Source organism: Platichthys flesus, chromosome 13 (genome assembly GCF_949316205.1).
Source record: "Platichthys flesus chromosome 13, fPlaFle2.1, whole genome shotgun sequence".
NCBI classification, from domain to species: domain Eukaryota; kingdom Metazoa; phylum Chordata; class Actinopteri; order Pleuronectiformes; family Pleuronectidae; genus Platichthys; species Platichthys flesus.
The window spans coordinates 19,859,041-19,879,814 of NC_084957.1; the positions used below are offsets into that span (position 1 = coordinate 19,859,041).

Genomic DNA, 20,774 nt, shown 5'->3' on the forward strand with positions numbered 1-20,774 from the left:
AAGAGTCTCCAATGGATCTAACCACAGTCTGCATGTTTTTTGACCAATACATCCACGATCCAGAGGAACAAACTCAACACAGAGAGACCATGTGCAGCCGTCACATTTAAACCCATGCAGCGCTAATCTCATACAGTAAACCAGCAAATTCTCACATTTCAGATGGAACCGGCAAATGTATTTGTCTCATAAATGACTCAAATGAAACTTATCATACTTGTGTATTATCAAATACTTTTTCCTCGATCTTCTAATGATTAAATGCACCATTCCTTTCAGCCTCCTCATCCCTGCTCAGACTCTCAGTTGTGAGACCCTCTAATTAAGTGGACGGTGTGTCACTGATGTCACCTAGGAATAGATAAGGTGGCTCATAATTAGTTAGCGATGGCAAGTTACAGCTCGGCGGGAGAATGTCTCGGCCGCTCTGAGCAAATGTGAGACGGACTCTGCCAAGAAGGGCTCAGAGTTAATTAAAAGACATGGCCGTGCATTGAGCTCTAAAATGTCCACATTCTGACAGAATACTAAAAGCCTCCACTTTATAACCGCTCCACTCGACAGGCTCGGCTGAAAGTCTCAGCAGAGTTATTCCCATCACTTCTATCAACTCCTCATCTGATGTTGGCCTTCAGTTACTGAATGAGCCATTAATATTATCGCGGCCTCACGCATGAAAATCAGCTCACCAACTATGAGATAGACTCTGCAAGAGAATATAGTTGAGCTGTATACAATCTGAGGTTTCATGAGGTTTCTAAAGCTTCGACTTTAAAGTGTATCTACACCACTGGCTGTCTCAGAAATATCACAAGAGCGCAGTGCTGGGCGGTGTGAGTTCTCTACTGTATACACATGTATTAAGTAGAGAACTCCCCTCTGGAGTTTCCTGACGGCCAAGACCACCATTGTTCTGACCTGTTCAACCGGTCATGGTCTTGGAATCTCCAGAGGCAATAATCCTGTTGAAAAGTGTGTGTGAGACAGCTGGGGGCAGGAGAAGGTGGGGGACGTCTCTGAATGGCAGATGATGTGATGGGTATTCTTTCCACATAGATTCAGAAAATTAGCACGCATTCCAGATTCCCACTCACAAGCCTATGGCTCTAAAGCATAGGTGACCTACACTCAATTCTGTGCCTGAACGCTCCATGTGCAGAGAGGAACACTGAGAGGAACAAAGCTGCGGCTTTCGATCCACAGGAGATGCTGGTGATTTGCATTATGGATTTCAGTTTTGGTTGCAGTATGGGCCTTTTTTTTTTTAAATACGCCTATTGCCAGGTTCCTAGTTACATTTTTATGAAGTGCAATATTAAACCAGTGGAGTACGTCTTAAATCATTTGGAAAGCAAAACTTCTCATCTCTCTTTCTCATCCAACCCAAAAATATAAAATGTACAATTAAGTAAAGCAGAAAGCAGAGAACACATAGTTACAGATACTCGTAACAGGTTTTTAACAACTTACGAGATACTCAATAGTCATTTGTGGAACACGATGGGAAACATCGAGACAGTCGGCGGGGAGACCTGGACCAGATCTACAGCAAACTGAGCGGGTACTTCGTTCCAACTCTTCCTGTTGTGTTTTACGGCCCCAAATTCCTGAGAGCAGCTGTTCAATTTAACCAAGGCAGATAGCGACAGTGTTTGTGGTGATTGCATTAACATATCCAACCCCGATGAGGGAGGAGGTTTTAGAGGCAGGTTCAATGAGTTGCTTCAGAAAGGAAGGCCAAGGAAGGAGGAGACAAAGGACAATGAACAAAAGCTCGGGGCTTGCTGATTCATCTCATCACCTCCTCTCATTTCCTTCTTCTGTCTATCTCCATCTCCCTCTCCTTTCTTATTCCTCTGGCCTTTTCTTTTGTCTCTCTCCGCCATATACCCATTCCCTCTATCTATCAAAAAAGACGAGTGTAGGCTGAGAAGTAAGCAGCAGCGTGGTAGCGAATCCCAGCAGCTTAACAGGTGAGAGAGCAGAGGGTGAGAGGCAGGATTCACAGAATACACCTGAACACAAACGACTGTGGGCGGTCAGACTTTCGATTTCAGATTGTCGGACTCCTGATCAAACTTGAAGTGCACTCTCTAGAGCAAATTAGACTGAGGCACAACCCACGATTTTCTATGCAAACATACTATCCTCTTTACACAGGTTTTTGTTGGGCTTATTTTAAAAATCTAAGTTAATTATATTTAGATCTCTGTTCACCTTGTTTCCCCATGCATTGACTAACACCTAATATCAGTGCTGCGGAGCTCTTGGACCTGCTATAAATCACCACGTTGGCCTATCCCACCTATTTATCGTCCCGATAGATGACAACGTTGCCGGCAACAAAGTGACCTAGGTATGGAGAAACAATACAACAAGAATTGGGAAAAAGGAAAGATTTTAGAGACTGGACACGACAAGTTGTCAGGAATGAAAGTAAATAGTTATAGTAGTATTTTAATTCTTATACATTAATAATTTAACACAGGGCTTGTTTTGGAATCTGCAGCTGCTCATTTGTCTCGTGAGAGTTGGCAACAGTGAACACCACACAAACCCAACAGGAATTAAGGATTTTATGTCTAAACTGCACTCGAGCCTGATCTTTTCCCCAAACACTGTAAATACCTAGTAAATCGCCCAGGCAACATGATCAAAACACAGCCAGACAGGCTCGGGTCAGGTTTCCACATTCTATATGTTTTTTAACATTAGTGTTTTTTGGGGTAGTGAATTTAGATAAAATGAATTATGAATCATCCTCTGGGGACCAATAACATTCAAATGTATGAGGCCGTTTAGCCACTAGTTATTATACTTTCTTCATTTAAATCAAACCAAACTTGGCGACAGCTTCCTCTCGTCAAAAAAGTGATGCAGTTACACTTTTACCGAACATAAAAAGCCTAACGTGAGCTTCAACCGACACGGTTTGGCTTTTCTCTGTAATGAAGTCTGTGACACCCCCACCTGGAGCTATCAAACAGCAGAGGGAGTGTGAGTCAGTCTGTGTATTCAGCTCGGCTGAGAGCTGTATGCATCCACACTGATCATTAGCAGCAGCAGGGAGGCTCTAGACTCCGGAGGGAAAAAAATAGGTCTCTATGGGCGGGAGAAAGTGTCACAGTAACAAACCACGTGAAGTGATGAAATGTGAGGACTAAAATGAAAAGCAGCTCCAGCTCAAGTGTTTTGGTCTGCATGTAACTATTCCCCCATTAATATTCTTGTTGGGGTTAAAAGGCTTCTTCAGCACAGCTGCTGCTTGTTTCCTCTTTTTGTTCGACAGCGAGGACAATGCTGAGGAGCTGTGCACAGACTTAAGTATTAAATTACTGTCATTTCACTTTTTATATTGTCTATATACAGTTTACTGTGACACTGTGCGACTGGAGGTTGCATTACTGAAAGCTTCCATCTGCAATAACTTTATTTGTTCATCACTCTTAATACAAACCAGAGACGACTGCAGACTAAAGTGATGAAATGTATACATGTCGTCCATAAAGTTGATATCCTCCATGCAGACAGTCACACCTTATTTTTTCAGCAGCTGTGCACATACTCTGACTTGAGAACTTGTCTTTCACAATTTGGTCTGTGTACCCAACGCCCTCGGAATCTGTTGTGCATAATAGTGAAATTAATGTGTGTGCACATACACCCCGCTAACACAAGGGATTATCAAATTCAGGTGGAAACGTTACAGAAAAAGTAAAGCAAAATTCCTGGATCCACTCACTTATTTGGATCTGCCAAAAATTATATCGGGTGTTTTTTGTGAAATCCTGCTAACTGACAGTTAAAACATGACCTCTGTGGCAGACAATAATTATATCATAGCAATAGTAGACCTGGTGCCTTGTTACCACTTTAATTAATTTTATTCAGATTAATAATCTGAGTTGACCCCTGTGAAGAAGTATGCAGCTGCAATTTATTTCTCATCTCCCAAAGGTGTAATTACCAAGGCAACAGTAAAGCTTTGAAATGAGTAATGAAAGATACAGTATATAGAGAAGAAGAAGGTGCTGACAAATCATCTGCTCCTTTACCGATGGAATAATAAAACTGTGGCAGGATTTGTACCTGTGGGAAATGAGATCCTGTTATTACAAAGAATTCTCATCAAAATCTTTCCCCTTTTCCCAGAAAAAACATTTGCTGACACTCTGGAGTTTAAGCTTGTCTACATGTGTGGTCACAGATCAGTTCAGATAATATGCACCGAGTCAAAGACACACACTCGAAACCTCATTAATACAAACACCAAAACTAAATCCGACCTTGAAATGCTATTATTATGACAAGATAACTGGATCAACTGTTTCGGCTGCTGCTGGTTCTTCCAATTACTTTTCCTGATAAAAAGTCAGCTCATTGCTAAGCTGTGAGGTGAAAATACTACTCAGAATAAATGTGAATAATAAAGGGGGGAAAAAAATCAGCAAATAAAAGCACAGGTGGTCAAACAAGTGGCTGAATCCGACATGAATTTGATGAAGGGGAAGCAGGGCAGCGCTGATGATAACACTCAATATAACACCAGTGCTCCCAGACAAAGACAAAACAACATGACAAAATCTCCAAATGCTGTGCGTGTGTTTGTGTTTGTGTTGGTGTGTGTGCGCGTGTGTGTGTGCTTGAGTTTGTGTGTGTGTTTACAAGGTAACTCAATTATGCATGGACTGATTTTCACCAAACTTGGTGTGAACATTACTTGAGAGAGTAGCTCCAGACGAAACGTTTGGAGCTGATCAGTTAAAAGTTCAAAGGTCAAGGTGAACAAAACTGTGGTCCAAAAAACACATTTCCCCCGATACCTTCATCAATATAAGAGAAATAATATAAAGCTGAAATTGAGCTGAATCATTCACCATCATATCATGAAGAAGTCAGAAAATTACGTCTTTTAAAGTTAATGCATTTGTTTGAATCTCAGTATCAGAACTATACACACAAAATTACTCCTATAGATACAAATAAAAACTCTGATTATATGGTAGGAATGACCAGAGATGAAAAATATGTTCATATTCAAATTCAGCTTCATGTTTACGATTTTAAAGAATATGAGAACCATTTATATAAAATAACAATCAGCAATAGTATTCAATTTGATTATGCAAAGATACCCAATGCTTAAACATAATGTGTTTCCCTACATTTATAAGCCTTGTGGGTTAAAATGTGAGAACAGGGCTGGAAATCCTGTTGTTTTACTCACACATTGGTGGTGAAGATGCCGTAGATGAGGTCTTGCTCTGGCAGGTAGAAGGTGCTCTGCAGCTCGTTGTAGTAGAAGGGGATCTCGCCCGAGCGGGAGCAGTTGAGCCTTGCCTTCATGAACGTGGTCCACGTGTCCTCCAGGAGGAATCGCCCGCCGATGTCGTTCTTGCAGACTCGCGCCACACGGGAATAGACCGTCTTGCCACAGTCGTGCTCCACTGCGTTCTCCCTCAGGAAGAAGAAAGTGAAGAGGCCGATGTCATACGCCGAGATAAAGTGTGGCTCTGTCGGGGGGAGAAGAAGAAGCGGAAGAAGGGAGGAGGTGGAGGGGGGGGGGGTCATTACGTGATGACTCCAGGGAAAAAAGAAATATTTGCAACATTTATCTTCTAGATGCTGTTACGTTGACCCCTGTACTCCTTATCATTGATTGCAATAAAAACTTCAAAATTATACTGTGGCTCTCCTGTTTATGGTGGTCTGAAAAAGAGTGTCAATGTCAAATGTGTAAATGAGAGACAGTGCAGAGGGAGGCGGCGAGGAGAAGATAAAAAATGGTTGCTAATAAATCTGCCTGATGTTTTGATGGTAACTCCATAGAGCTATGTCTCTTTAACTGGAGGCCCGTGTTGCTTTTATTGCCCTGGATGACACGAGGAATGATTCACTGCCCTCCCTACTGGGTGGATTATCAGGTAAAGCAGACTGAATAATGCTTTGAATGGGGAATTACTGTCATCCGTCGTAAACACACGACCCATGAGGATGGAGGGATCTTGGACTTATAAATTCATTTTAGTCCTAAATCCACAATATTGACTGTAACAACTACATAAAAGTCTTTATAAGATCCTAAAGGATATGTTTGAACAGATCCCACCATTTTCCCACTTACCTGGTACAGTAATCATGCACTTTGTTTTGGCTTTATGTGCAGACATTTAAAGATATTTGTGTGTGACACACTTCAACACTGTGTATTCCAGTGGATTTAGTTTTGGTGCTTAGAAAAACAACATCTGAAAAAATAAACAGATCTTTTTGGGGGCATTTTGCCATCGACCGATATCAAGGTCTGGGAAAGGAGCGGCTGGTTGAGAAAATTTCACAGACTGATAATTGTTTGGTTATTTTGCAATATTTACATTTAAGAGACTCTATCTTGGCCCATAAGCCATCCTCCAAGTTTGGTAAAAATGTGTTCAGTAGTTCTTGCATAATCCCGCTGACAAACAAATATACCAAGCAACTGAGTACAGCACATACCTCCACCAATGCCCAACAGTCTTCTTATATCAACATTTTTTAAATCCTGCATCTGCCGCCTGATCTAGATACAGAGCAAAATGTAATGGGTACTTCCCTGGTGAAGTTCTGTCGTGAACTTCACCAACGAACTAATGTGCAGGGGTGATAACATAACCTCCTTTGTTGATGTAATAAAGCGGAGACTGTTATTAGTTCCTCATTAATTATGCATTTAAAATCCAAAGTTAAATATTCAAAAATGTCCATTTAAGAAAATAGAGCAAACCCAGCAGTGTCATTATCTTCATTATCACCATTATTCATGAAACCCAAAGGTATTGTTTAAAGCACTCGTCAGACTGATCGCTGTAACGCACTGCACATCCCCGCTCAGTTAATAGGTGCTAACAAGCAGGCGGATGAACAAGTGAGACGTGTCATGTTTGTTGGATCACTGACAATTACTGCAACTGAGGCTGAAGAGACAACCATCACGATGCCTGAGTGCGACTTTACCTGCAGCTAGAGACTGATGCGCTAACCAAAACGCTAATTGTGTTTTTGCATGTTTGAGCTATGATATGGAAGGTATATGTGAGTGTGTGTATGCAGCTATGTATATGCACACCAGGTTATCTGTATGTTTACACACTTGTGCTCATGCATACTGTACCTGTGTCAGCCGAAGGGCAGATGGAGCTGACAGATTCTGCATAATGTTACTGACGCTGCGTGGGTGCAAATGTGATGAACGGACTATTTCCAGCACCCTGCCGAGCGGTAAACAGATTGTTCAATCTGGCGCGCTGGTTGGGTGCTGGAGGTGCGGAGGCTCCATCGCTGACATCACATGACATTTCAGATCAAACGCAGCAACGGTACAAAGAGCAACGCTGTTTAATATTCATATCAGCGGATGCAAAACTGGTCCATTAGTGATATGGGATGAGGATTGGTCTGAACGGTTTTCTACACCCTGCTGTAAACCAGCTGTGTTGTCACGTACAGAACTTTATCTTTTTAATTATTATTCAGTTGTAATTTGTTCATTTTTTCCCCTCAGCACGAATATTGACCAAAGTGGAAAACATCTGCTGTAAGGAAATAAAAAGCTGTTGTTCAACAGTAGCTGTATACGGGCCACTGTGCAGGCTTTAGGAGAATATATTGCCAGAAATGGAACCTGATATTTATGATAAACCAAATTTGTGTGTGTTTTTGTTAGCTTAAAATGAACCTTTAATACTTACATTAAGAGGCATGTTTATACAGAACAAATACTGAATGTAGATATGGGCGATACCAAAAGGCCACCACAGATCCTCCTACTCACTTATCATGGAGGGGTCATCTACAACCCCACAGCTCTAAATTCTACAAATTGGCCATTTAATGTCTATAATACTTCTCAGGTAGACGGTTTACGGAGAGCATGCTGATCAGGGAGATCACGGAGTGGTTGACCATATGAAAAAGTGGGAGAGGAGCTGACATCATAATTTAAGTAATAATGAGCATTGAAACCTCAGAGCAGTGGAAGCCTGCTGTGAGCTCTTGTCTCACAGGGATCACGTTTGTTTACCTCATTATTTAAAAACATTATCTGCCATGGTTACATTATAGACAGAATATAAGGAAGAGCATAACAGGTCCCATGCATTTTTTTTTGCAGCATTACATTTTCGTTGATGTAAATCAGATCTATAAAAATATTAGTTAGAATTTTGAGGTTGAAAAGTAACATGTGCTCATTATAAACAAGGGGCTGGAAAATATCTTGCTTTAGCTTTGTGCCCACATGTGTAAAGAACCTACACTTTCTTCACAAAAGCTGAGAGCGGATAACATCAACATGAATTGAGATTCATGTCATTCAGGTGCATGATAGGAAACAGTTGGTCAGCACCTGGCGGGCAACCGATCCAATAAGGGAACAGATTAATTAGATCCAGGACCCCCTCCCTGTCTGGAGTTCTGCTGAACTCAAGAGGCTTAGAGCTGGAAATTAGATTTTCATTCACACCCCAAATCCACCGGGAACACAACTCCACATCCCTCCGTGAATCAGCCATGAAGGGAACCGGCTTTGTCTGTGATGGCATCTGTGCGTGTGTGTGTGTGTGTGTGTGTGTGTAGAGCAACCTGTGTGTGTATGACTATGTGTGCACCAGGTTATGATTATGCTGATGAGGACACATCGAGTATGCTACCCAACCCCCCCTGCCCCATAAGTGTGTGTGTGTGTGTAATGCTCTATAACACCACACTTAGTTAGGACATGCATGGACACACATGCAGGGTGCATACAGTTTAAGAACATATCGTGTAATGACACACACACACACACACACTCACATGCAGGCAGTGTGTGGTCCTGGTATAGGGAAATTTCACCCTCTCCCTGCCGAGAGAAATAATTACATTGCTCACTGATTCTTCAGTCTATCTCCTCTGCTTCCCTCCTCATCCTCGTCCCCGAACCACAACTCGCATCACTTCTCTCACACCACACGCACACACGTACACACACACTCAAGCACGCAGACACCTTTACATTGTCACACTCTCCAATTTTACCCTCCGTTCACTCCGTCTCTCCTTTATTCCGGCCAAATCTCTAAAATTCAGATCTTACACAGCCCAGTTCTCCTCGTACTTCACCTAAACCTGAAATAAGTGAATATATGTTTGATAAATTGAATGCTGATGATTAGCTATTTAATGCAATAGTCCCGAGAAAGAATACCAATCAACATTTAGTCACACAATGTTGAGCTTACTTTGGTTCCTGCTCCTCAGATGTGAGGATTGGCTCATTTTCACATCATTGTTATTTCAGTATCTTTGGGTTTTTCAAAAATTACACTGTGCTTCTTCATGCGTATCAGTGCTGCATTGGCCAGCTCAGCAAAGGATGAATGAAAGAAAGAAACTCAAAACCTGAAAGTGGCCAAATGCTTTACAAGGTTTCTACTGACTATTACCATTAGCTTCGGCTCATTGTTGGCAGGGCATATACCACATAGTACTTTGTAATTGGATGTCATTAATCAAATCAAACTGACAAATCAAAGCTCTAGTACAAAGGAAGTTGATGAACACCTCCTCCAGTGGACGGGCCTTCTACATTCCTGCCGGAGCCGGAATGTGTGGGAGAGGATTTGGCCTGCAGCACGGTCAGGGGAAAGTCACGGTGTCAGCAGCAGGGAGATTACTGACACGGACACCAGGAGGATTGACAGCATTTCATGTTCTACGCTATTCCATAATCCCACCAATTCCTATGCCTAACCTGCACTGTGTGTTCCACATACAACTTCAAATCCAAACAGTCTTTCTGATCCTTTGAAAAAACACCCCTGTCCAATTGATCCATCTTGGCTCCAACAAAAGAGACGATTATATTGGACTGGCTGAAAGTGCAGACTTGGCCCTTGTGCTGCAGAAAGCCAGCCCAGAAAAACGTGTTAAATAACAGGAGGAATTTTCACAGATTGTTTGACACAATTCTTCACCCTGCTATTTCCTCTCATGTGGAGTTCAGACCTGATCAGATTACTAAGCCTGTTGGTTTAGATTTCTCACGTCTGATATGAAACTGAGAAAACACTGAACCTGAGAAAGTTGGAGCTTGAACCTGTATTTCATTATTCATCCTCAATTCACAGAATGTTGGGCCTCAAATGATCTGAATGAGTTAAGTCAACGCATGACAATTAATTAGCAATTTATCAACATTTAGCCTGTAAATTCTCGTTTAGCACTATGAGATTGCGATGCTATTTATGGAAAAATGCTGTGGAATCATTGCCAAGGAGGTTTTTTTTGCCCCAGTCCATTTGTTTGTTATTTTGTTTGATTGAAAGCAATGATTATGCAATAACTACTAAATGGAAACTTTGTAGAAGGACGGAACGTGGGCCAAAAGGAACCCATTACATTTTAAAGGGTAGAATCCAGGATTTTTATTGTTGTGTTAACTGTGTTTTTTGTTATTCTCAACATTTTTACCATTTTTCCAGGGAATAATAAATGGATCTCTTGCACGTCACCCGACACAGCCCTTTGCTGAATGTCTTCCCTGCTCTCTGTCCCCCTTTCATGCACAAATTGTGTCCTATCATTAAAGGCTACAATGCCCCAAAAATATCATCAAAATATCAGGAATATTACAAGACTGAGTGTGTGGAATTTGTTATGGTTTGATGGTGACTCCCTTCATGGAGCTACGCAATCAACTGATTGCCATTCTGGTTATTAATGAAAAGTATCATTGGCTGCAACACAACAAAATCCCTAACACAAATGATATGTAGCTGCCTGACTGTACCATTGAGCCATTTTGAGTTATACTGGGCGGTCCGGAGAGGAGGCATCCCACCCAGGCTGCGGTATATGACAGGGTCCCGGCCGGAGAAGTCAATGACCGTGGCGGCAAACAGCTCTCCGCTCTCCGTCACCACCGCGGTAGAGTTGTGACGTGGGTCGTACGGACACCGCGCCACACCGTTGACCCGCTCCAGCACACTGCTCATGTTGCCCACCTGTGGGTGGAGAAAACAGAAAGACACAGGGATAATACGACCTGCAGTGGTGTCACCGTGTTCCTATAAAATCCAACACACACTTATCTGTACCTCTCTGGTTATACACAGAGGCTGGAATGCATTGGTTCCACAGGTCATGACCTCGGTCTTGTTCACCAGCAGGACTCGGATGTAGTTCTGACATTCAATCTGCAGGGAAACCAGAGGAAAGCTTTGAAAGACGAACAGCAATTACACGCTGAGGTGGTTGGCTAAATACCCTGCGACATTTCCTGAGAAGAACAATGGAACAAGTCTTTGTGAAACTAGTCTGGCACAAAACTAAACGCACAGCAATTCAGCATTGGCAGTTTTCACTCTCATTGTTCAGAAATATGAATGGAAGACTATTTGTGACATCGACGGGGGCTTCACATTAAGTTCAGAATGCATGTCAGAGGAGAGTCAAATCTGCTCTAACAAAGGTGCGGCATGGATTTATTTTTGCAATGGCATTTTATGTGAGTAGGAATTTATTGTGAAAGCTGCTGCCTTTGTTTGTGGAGAATAGCGGAGGTAATTGCAGTGACATATCTGTTTTGTGTATTTGGGATACTTTCGCACTATAGGCACAGTAGGGGGTAACAATCACAATCAGTCCCCCCAGAAATAATTGTCATAGAAGAATTGATCAAAGCATTAGTTATCAGACACATTTGAAAGGAGTTTTTTGTACGTCTCACTGTTTTGCCCCGAGCTCTCCTGTGCACATTTCCCTTCCCTTCGTTATGCCCTCTCTCCACTGACAGAGAAAACATCCCTTGATTGAAGGGTCTGAAATACTTGTACTCTACAGAGCCCTCGCCTGAGGCCCATAAGGACCCAACCACAAAAGCCAGAAGATATCAAGATGGCCCCTCCGTGAGCCCGGCAGCGCTGACATGTAGTGTTGTAATTGAGGTTACCTCTGTTTTGCCTTTGCTCTGACAGGATCTCCTGGTTTCCTCGTCCGGTGCCCATTCTGTTGCCTGGGAGAGAGAAACAAGAAAAAAGCGCGGGGATGACAAAAGAGGCCGAAAAAGCAGTCAGCTGAGTCCTTCAGACGCTGCAGAACAGTTACGCAACGTCCGACTGTTGCTTATACTGTAGGCATTCACAAACAGATGCATGAAAGGACTTTAACCTCATTGCTGTTTGTTTATTGTGTAAACATGGCGACCGGTTTGCCCGCCAAGAGCCTATTCGAGGGTGGCGGGCAAGGTACCCAAACGAGGCAGTTGAAGGGCTGAGGATGGCATTAGCATGTTAATGGATTTCTCTCCACCTTCTTCTCCTGCTTTCATCCCCCGCTCCATCTCTCTGAAAGTTTGCAGCACTCGCCTCCCCCACCATCCTCGCTGCTACCGGCCAATTCCTGTTGATGGTTGTGTCCTGGGCTTAATTATGGATGCAGGCAGCAGCAGCAGCGCACAACTGCAAACACACTAAAGCTTGTGCATACACATGCTGCTTCGCCAACTGAACCGCACAGGCCCTGGTTAAGAGGATTGATGTCCCTGTTTTTTGGCATAAACTGTATATGTGCAAGGTGCCAGGGGACCCCTGTTGTGTGTCACTGGCCTCATTTTACTATCCTCCCCCCTCTCCTCTTCTTCTGTGATCTCACTGCCCAAGTAGGAAGGTTGCCTGAATATCTTAAAAGTTAAAAAGTCTGCCCTTATATAACAATCTTATTCCCCATCTCTCTGCTGCCTGGCTTTATTTCTTTCTCTCTTCTCTAAATCTCACGAATTGCCTTCCCCCAGACAATCTGCCAGTGTGACAGAGTTGTGACCCAACATTCAGCGAAGCCTGCCAATTGAGGGCAACCAAGAGTCAACGCTGAACTGGGTCAGTATTCCAGGAGCCGGATGAAAGACTCCAACAAACCCAAAACTCCAGAGTAAAAAACACATTGACGTCACAAAGAGCTCCTCTTAAATTACCTATTTATGTATAAATAGATTGAATTTTTTAGGTGGGAATTTTTCCCTGGGTAATATCACTCCTGCTTTTTTGGATCCTCATTTTGCCTTGATTAAAACTTCAAAAACTCTATAGACCTGAAACTCAGTGAGGGAAAATTAGATCTTATGAACACATTAAATGGCAACTTTGAACTACTGCCAGAGTCTTAATGTGGACAATATAGTGGGTTCAAACTATGTGGTGTAAGAAGAAATCTCTTTATTTCACAGATCATGGAGCATTGCATTTCAAATGTGATTGCAGGACTTGAAGTTTTGGATTTTGGACGATTAGACTCTGCATAAAGTCTTGCTAATGAGTGAAAACAACAGACAGTAGAGTAGTACAATCCACAGCTTAATGAGCTGTAGTCAAATAACTGCAATGTCCTGGGACGTCTTTTATTGCTTTTATCCTAAGCTCATATTCATAGAAGATTCATGACTGTGTGATTGCTTTTTGATTGCTCACACTGCCAGAACTGTTTGCGCTGCCAAAACACTGAAAAATACGTAATTCTTCCTCCGCTCTGATGCCATGTTTGATTATTTGAGATGCAGCTCAAAGCTCTAACAAATACACCCACTGGAAACTGCACAGAATAAACTGAAAGTTAGCGACAAGCTGGTAAAGAAGGGGAAACATAGAACAGCTTCAGATCCAGATACTGTTCGCTGGAGATGGTGGAGACCAAATCAGGGCAAAAAACAACAAACATTTGTATCCAGTGGACAGAAACCTGTATTCAAGAAAAATGTACGTTAAGCAAATTAACTACATGTCTGTCAGTCTGTTTTTGTGCCCCCTGGTGGCCAAGTAAATTATTCTCTGCATATTTTAATTTGCAACTTTATGTTAACGTTTTCCACAATGTCCTTAAAACACTGCGCGACATTAGCATTCACCTAAGTGTTAATTTGCGAGCGTGTGTAGCCTTCTTCTTAACTTGATATGATGTTATGAGTGGTTGCAGCTAGTCGGCACTGCAAAGCTGACCACAAATCAGCATGAAGGAAAATACTTAATAAGCAAGCAGTTGAGAGTGTCTACGTATTTGTTAGAACAACAACGTCCAAACTAAAGGCATGGTCACACGTTGGCGTATGCAAAGTGAATATCATGTGTCAAAATGTGTTTTATTCGCCTCCTCGCTTGCACAGATTGTAAGTGAACGGAAGGAAGTTTCGCCACTGCTACATTGACATGTTTGTGGTTGTGACCCTAGTGTCCCAGACTCCATGGAGGAGATCTGGTTATGTGGCTGCTGCTTATGTTCACCACCTTGTTGCTAATTATGATGGTCCAGCTAGAAATTAGTTTAACGAGGATGTTGAGACTGATGCAGGACAGTAAAACTCTGCACTTTAACCGTAAAAGGGCTGAAAGGTATTAAACCATCCACAGAGCAGTAATGAGCCCCTGGTGATTATGTGAGTTTGTCACGACGAGCAACAAATTACACAGGGGCATTAGATCTATTATTAATGTGAAAATATCGATTAGAGCCGCTTTAACGAGGCTAAACTCCTAATAAAAAACAGCTGAAACCTCTGTGCTTTAAACAAGCACAGGTTAGAGGTGGAGATTGATCGTTCCATTAGAGTTGTAAAGCTATGTTTAGCTCCTGGAGCTGGTAAGTGGGCTCTGGCCCATATTGATAGTTACAGCTCATCTCCCCGTCTCCCACAGCAGCTCCCTTCAATTAACCTGCTTCAGACTGCACAGGAGAGAGAGCGACAGAAGCAGAGGACGGCTACATAAAGCAAAGTGTGATTAAGGTGGAACCTGAACTCCAGACACTGAGCACAAAGTGGCTGGAGAAATAAATATACAGAAAGTCACTCATGCGCTCTGCAGGAGCTCGGCTGGCTGGCCGCTGAACATTACTGCGTACCTCGAATCCACTTCCCATGAGCACAGTGAACAGCGTGGCACCTGCCATTCAGAGAGCAGCCCCGCCCCCTCTGTGGCAGTCTATCACTTTGCCTGTTGAAATGAAAACACTGCTTCTCCACAGCCCCTGCCTGTCAGCCCCTGTCAGCCCGCGGACTGATGGGATGACGTCATTGTAAACACACATACACACACACGCAGATGGATGCCTTTGCGATGAATCATGGCTTGGGGCATTTCCATCTTTTCGGCAGGACCCCGTCTCCAAGGATTCCCATCGGCTTAACCCGCTGACCTTCACCAGAAAGTGGCCCCCTCCCCTCCCTGTCCATCTCCTCTTCACACCACTTTGGAACAAAGCCACACACAAACACACACACACTCACACACTCACACACACACACACACACACACAAAGCTTGTGAGAATACCAATTCCGCCTCAACATCCTCTCCCTCAATTATCTTCCTCCTGTACCGAACCCTGAATGCCATCGACAGGATGAATGAAAGCTTCAGAATTTTGTGGAAGGATGCAGAGTTTATTTTTCACTTAAAATTTTCACAACCTGTCTCTCATAAAGAAAAGTCATACGGAGAGTGGGAAGATTATTTTTCACAAATTCCATGTTTATATTGAAGCTCTGAATAATACACTGTTAGTTCACTCACTGTCACAATCAGATATCTATTGCTTTATGCTTTAAAAATAATAGCAAAGTGTTATACATTTAATATGTGTATACAAAAAATGTATTTACAGTTTAAAGGGTCATGGTCATGATTAAAATAAACCAGTTCAGCACTGTTGAGATGATCCATAGGCAATTAAGCCTCTCATGCAGCTCAACTGTAGCTCTTTTCTCACAGTGTCTGCAGGATATCATCTTAATAGAATGACAAAGATGACTCCCATATTTAGCCATTTTGCTCCATGATGTATTTTATCTTGGTCTTTTGTCACTTCTTTAATGCGCAAGAGAGGAAAAACGTCTCTTAAAGAAAAGACAACATTTTACCTGGACATTTTCGTAAAATGTACCTTTTATTCGAGACACCACATTGCCAAGTCAGTCGCTCCACACATCAACGGAAACTTTTCCTGCCAGCTTCTCGGTAAAATGTCCGAGAATTGAGATTTTGTGATAAAGGGCAACGACGGGAATGTGCTGTAATCAAAAGCGCCGGATTTCCACAGCACAATTTCTACATCATGTCCTGACTCCTGCCTCCTCTAACCACACGTTGCTCCTCGCCAGACAATTACACACATTTTCTTAGAGCTGTGAACACGTCTGACCTAGAGAAGTCTCCGGCTGCATTCATCATATGTCTCTAGGACTGTGTCTGAACAACTGACTGCTTCTCTGCTTTCTGTCCAGTGAAAATTTGAAAATTGTCTATTGTATTTACACAATTAACATTTGACAGTGATTTGATGGAGCAGTGGTGATGAGGGGTAGGAGGTTTTCTGACATTATAGCAGAGAATCTGAACAAACAATCATTGGACAGAATTTTTATAAATGTCAGTTTCGTATTTGTAGATTTAATAAACACAAATTAAGTCTAAATATTGGAGAGAGAAGGGAGTTTAAATCACTGTCCCTGACACAACAAATAACACACAATCAAAGAGCTGTCTACCTCTCGGAGAGGAGTCATTTTTCATGCTTGAATATTGCCCAAGGCCACAGAACCTGTTTATTGTTTATGCCTGTAGCCACAGACGCATGTTAGAGTTAATTTCCATCTATTAGGAAGGCCAACAACTATGTATGCTTCCAGCTATCACTTCCCTCCCAACCTGAGCTAGACATCCCATTTCTCCCAATTTCACCACCACCGTATATACAAAAGCATATCTCGCCTGAGGCATCTTTCTTTGAGGCGGAAAGAGAGAGAGAGAGAGAGGAAGGAGGACTTGCTATTCTTTTTTTTACAGGCACATAAAATTCAAGAAAACATAATTAGTGGCAGGAAAGAAGATTCATCGCTTTTACTGAAGAATGATGGCGGCCGGGCTGGAAAATAAATTCTTTCTGCACAAGAAAGACAGAGGAAGATAGGGAAAAGAAAGGGGGGGAGATGGAGAGTGGGAAAAGCTAATGAAGTAAAGAGAGATGTGAACGCTGCAAATGTGGCTCCTGAAATGTGTCGCTGTGCTGATAAGGCCGTCTCTTACTGACATGCTGCTAACATCATGTGTGACAACTAATTATAACTCATGAATATTGTAAATAAGTGTGTCGGGGGAGTAATGGCTGTTTGAATAGGAGCTGTCTGACACCCGGAGCAGTCAAGATAGATTTCTATAAAAGTGCAGCGGGACTGGACCTGAGCAGATTCTAGAAAAGACAAAATTAGAATAATCCGTTATGCATGGAGTCTAATAATGTCGGCACCAAAACAATAGGCTATAATAAGCAAGAGCTGAATTATTACTTCATATTCGAAGCTTACATAATAGCTTTAACAGTAATAGCCCATTCTGCTAACAAGGCCTGAGGGTTAAAGCTCTGTGAGCATTGATAGTAAAAATTAAGGAATTAAATGGAGTATTTTCCTGTGAATATCGACTCTGTGACAGCCCCTGCTTGTTGCTCGTGCTCTGTTCCTGTGCATATCTGTTATATGTCTTTTGTTCTTAGAGAAGCGGATAACCCAGACTCCAGATTTGGAGAAACTGTGCTTCTAGGAATTAAACGCCTCGGCTTCTTGTGAGGCTTTTTCACGCTCATTTTAGTATAACATCAAATTTCTATTCATTTGCATTTTAGTTGTTATCCTGTTTTTAGTCATGGCCTGTTAAGACATCTTTGGATCTGTTACATTTGCTTTGTAGTTCTCTGGAGTCTGGTAACTGGCATGCACTTATTTTATTATTTTGTGTATATTCAAAATGTTATATCGAGATATCTGTATGGAAGGTAAAAAAGGTTTTATGTCGTTACTGTCTCAAACTGAAACCTCATGGAATCGTGTTTTTTCCTCCTCGCTCATCCTGCTTCACTTCACTGCAGGCTCCTCTGTGGTATGTTACTTAACCACTGAGACAAGGGAGTACAAAGTAAAAATCGAGAACTGAGAAACAAAGAGATCATCAGTTTCTTTCTTCAATTTAAAGTGAGATTAATCTTTCCTCACTACTCCAAGTGATGCCTGTTTTTTATTGACTCTGTGCTCTTCTCTCCATTCTACGTGATCTGCTATTTTAGGTAATAACCCACACCCAACATATACATTCACAACTTGACAATATGGCCAATTTTGGCACGAACCGGTGCCCAGGTGGTGCAGAGAAGAAACAGACAGCAGCAACACAGGGGGGACCACAGGAGTGAACACAGGAGAAGGCACCACTGGCTGTGTTTTTAAACAGCAAACCAGTGAGGCACCATGTGCTTGTCTAACCCGAGTGTCAAACAGACAGATGATATTCTGATACTGTGAAACCCACATGACAATTACCATGATCATTTATTCCCAACATGATCTAAATCATTGCTGTATATGTGTCATTGTTGACTACAGGAAAGCAATGGGAATTGAAATAACCTCAATGGAAACAACAAGAATCAACACCCTGCAGTTGTATGGCTCCACCAACCAGTGCAGTTAAGTCAAAATAAATTCTTTATACAAGATCACTTTGACCTTTGACCACTCATCTTTCAGTAAAAGTGACAACTGGTCAAAATTTGAAGAAATCCCAAAGAGATATGTTCAAGGGGCCATGTTTTCTTTTGGGAGGCCACAGTGACCTTGACCTAGGGCAACCTAACACCAATCAGTTATCCGTTGAGTCCAACCAGAAATGTCTGCCAAATTTGAAAAAACGATTATCTCAAGACATTCTTGAGATAATGAGTTCACAAGACCAAAAATAGGGTATGACCTTTGACCAACAAAATCGAATCAGTTAACCCTTGAGTAAAACTGAACGTTCAAAACACTAAATTTGAAGAAGTTCTGGCGAGATGTTTGGACAATTCCTGTCTGTCACAGGCGCCAAGGCATAAAAAAAACATTCTTCACATTTCTTCCACACATTTACTCTCTGCAGCTCTACCTTCTGCCTTCTGATGCTCAGGAAGCTCCAAATAACAAATTCATAGCTCAACAGTTGTGCGTTATGGTGTCTTGCCATCGGCTCTGTGCCAGCGGTCACGGCTGCTGCCGGGCCAGAGGCATACGGATGATTAGTGTGACCTGCATACACAGCAAATTATACTTCACAGTGATGTGCAGCTGGAGAAGCAGGATCTGTGCAGGAATTATTGGGAAGATAGAAACAGTTGAGCTTTATCACCTATACACATACTTCACATTATATTGGTACTGCCGTTAGGTTGCACGTGTAACATTGAGCAGCTTGTCTGCATCGTTAACCAGTCCCTCAGTGCACTGGTCGACTGGTGCACGACTGCAATGCAAAGATTTTTTTGTTATTTTGAGATGTTTATCTTTGTATTGACATCTGGGTAATTGATAATCTGTGCTCATTACAAATATTTACTTTCTTGTAGGGATCTTCCTGAAGCTGATCTGTAGTTTTCTAATTTATTGTTGCTGCAGGTTTATTTCAAGAATACAGGTTATGGCTGTGGGATCCTTCTGTATTTACACTGTTTGCTTTGTTATTTGCGTGTAGACCTGGTGTCTGGATTTTCACAAACAAATGTAATAATCCATGTAATAAATTGTCAATTTTATTTATTATCACAGATCTATTTTTTCATTTTCGTTTGGAATTAAAATTGTATTTCTTTTGAATATCTGGATTCAAAATGAATGAAAAATTACGTTCTTTGCACAGTACATCACAGGTATTATTTCATAAAGGAAGCATGACACTGCATGTTGGTTACGACAGGAGCGTAAAGATGACAGGAGGCGGTTTTGTACAGACGTTTATCGAGGATAAAAGTCACAGTTTGGAAAGAACGTTTTTGGCAAAGGTTTTGAAAAGTCTGTTTCTGTTGGAGATGTTTGTGTAACTGGTTTTATGGAGGTGATTTCCATGTTCTTTGGAAAGCACTTGATGCAAAGCTTGAAATGGTCTATATAAATACAATTTATAATAACCAATATGGTGTCATCACTGTTTAGGGGGAAGAAAGGTTTGGACAGCTTTTCATTCACCCCATCACCAGCACCAACAAAATATGTAAAATTACATTTAGTTTGAAACAGCTTTAAAGAGAAGTTCAGAGCAGAGGCACACAAGCCAAATGCTGCTGAACTGTAAGTGAACCATGTCATCACATCTCACATCCTGACTGAGATTTCATTCTTTCAAACTGCTGACTGCTGTGGATTTAATTTTTGAACTGCATGATCATTTGCATTTCACACACTGACAATACTGGCAATTGGATTCAAAGGACAGGAAACGGATATCAAATGTCGAGTTCCAGAGTTGACACTGGTACAAATATTTTTTTAAATATCCACATTGGCTGAGATCCCAGGTGGACTGACGTGACTCATTTCTGCACGCACGGCACACGACAAAGTCAAGCGTTGTCACTAAATGTTCACACAGCAGAAACACAGCTCAGTGCAGACACCAGCACAGACTGACAGCAGCAGCATACACATTCATTCAGCCATGAATACAATCCTTTCGATGCCAACTTGTGCAGTTTTAGTCTGACTTCTAGAAAAGAAGAGTTTAGAAGGATAGTTCATCCTAAAGCTCATGGAGAAATAGCTAGATGTGATGCAGCACTAACAAAAAGCTGAGTATTGAACTTAATTACATGTTCTGTTCAATATCCAGCTACAGACACTGAAATGTGTCTAAAACTCAAACAGACTGAAAACATCGGGTTTGTGAGATTCTTGGGCAGATTTCTTCTTTGTTTACA

General features: G+C 41.9%; 1 protein-coding gene across 1 annotated transcript in view; it reads right to left on the minus strand.

The window, feature by feature from the left end:
* sema5ba (sema domain, seven thrombospondin repeats (type 1 and type 1-like), transmembrane domain (TM) and short cytoplasmic domain, (semaphorin) 5Ba) overlaps positions 1-20,774 on the minus strand; it is a 156,543-nt gene that overhangs the window by 42,711 nt on the left and 93,058 nt on the right. The window contains exons 6-9 of the mRNA XM_062402018.1: positions 11,969-12,031; positions 11,115-11,213; positions 10,808-11,021; positions 5,228-5,513 (exon numbers count right to left, since the gene is read on the minus strand). Of these exons, the coding sequence (XP_062258002.1) occupies positions 5,228-5,513; positions 10,808-11,021; positions 11,115-11,213; positions 11,969-12,031 (662 nt within the window). The remainder of the gene's footprint in view (positions 1-5,227; positions 5,514-10,807; positions 11,022-11,114; positions 11,214-11,968; positions 12,032-20,774) is intronic.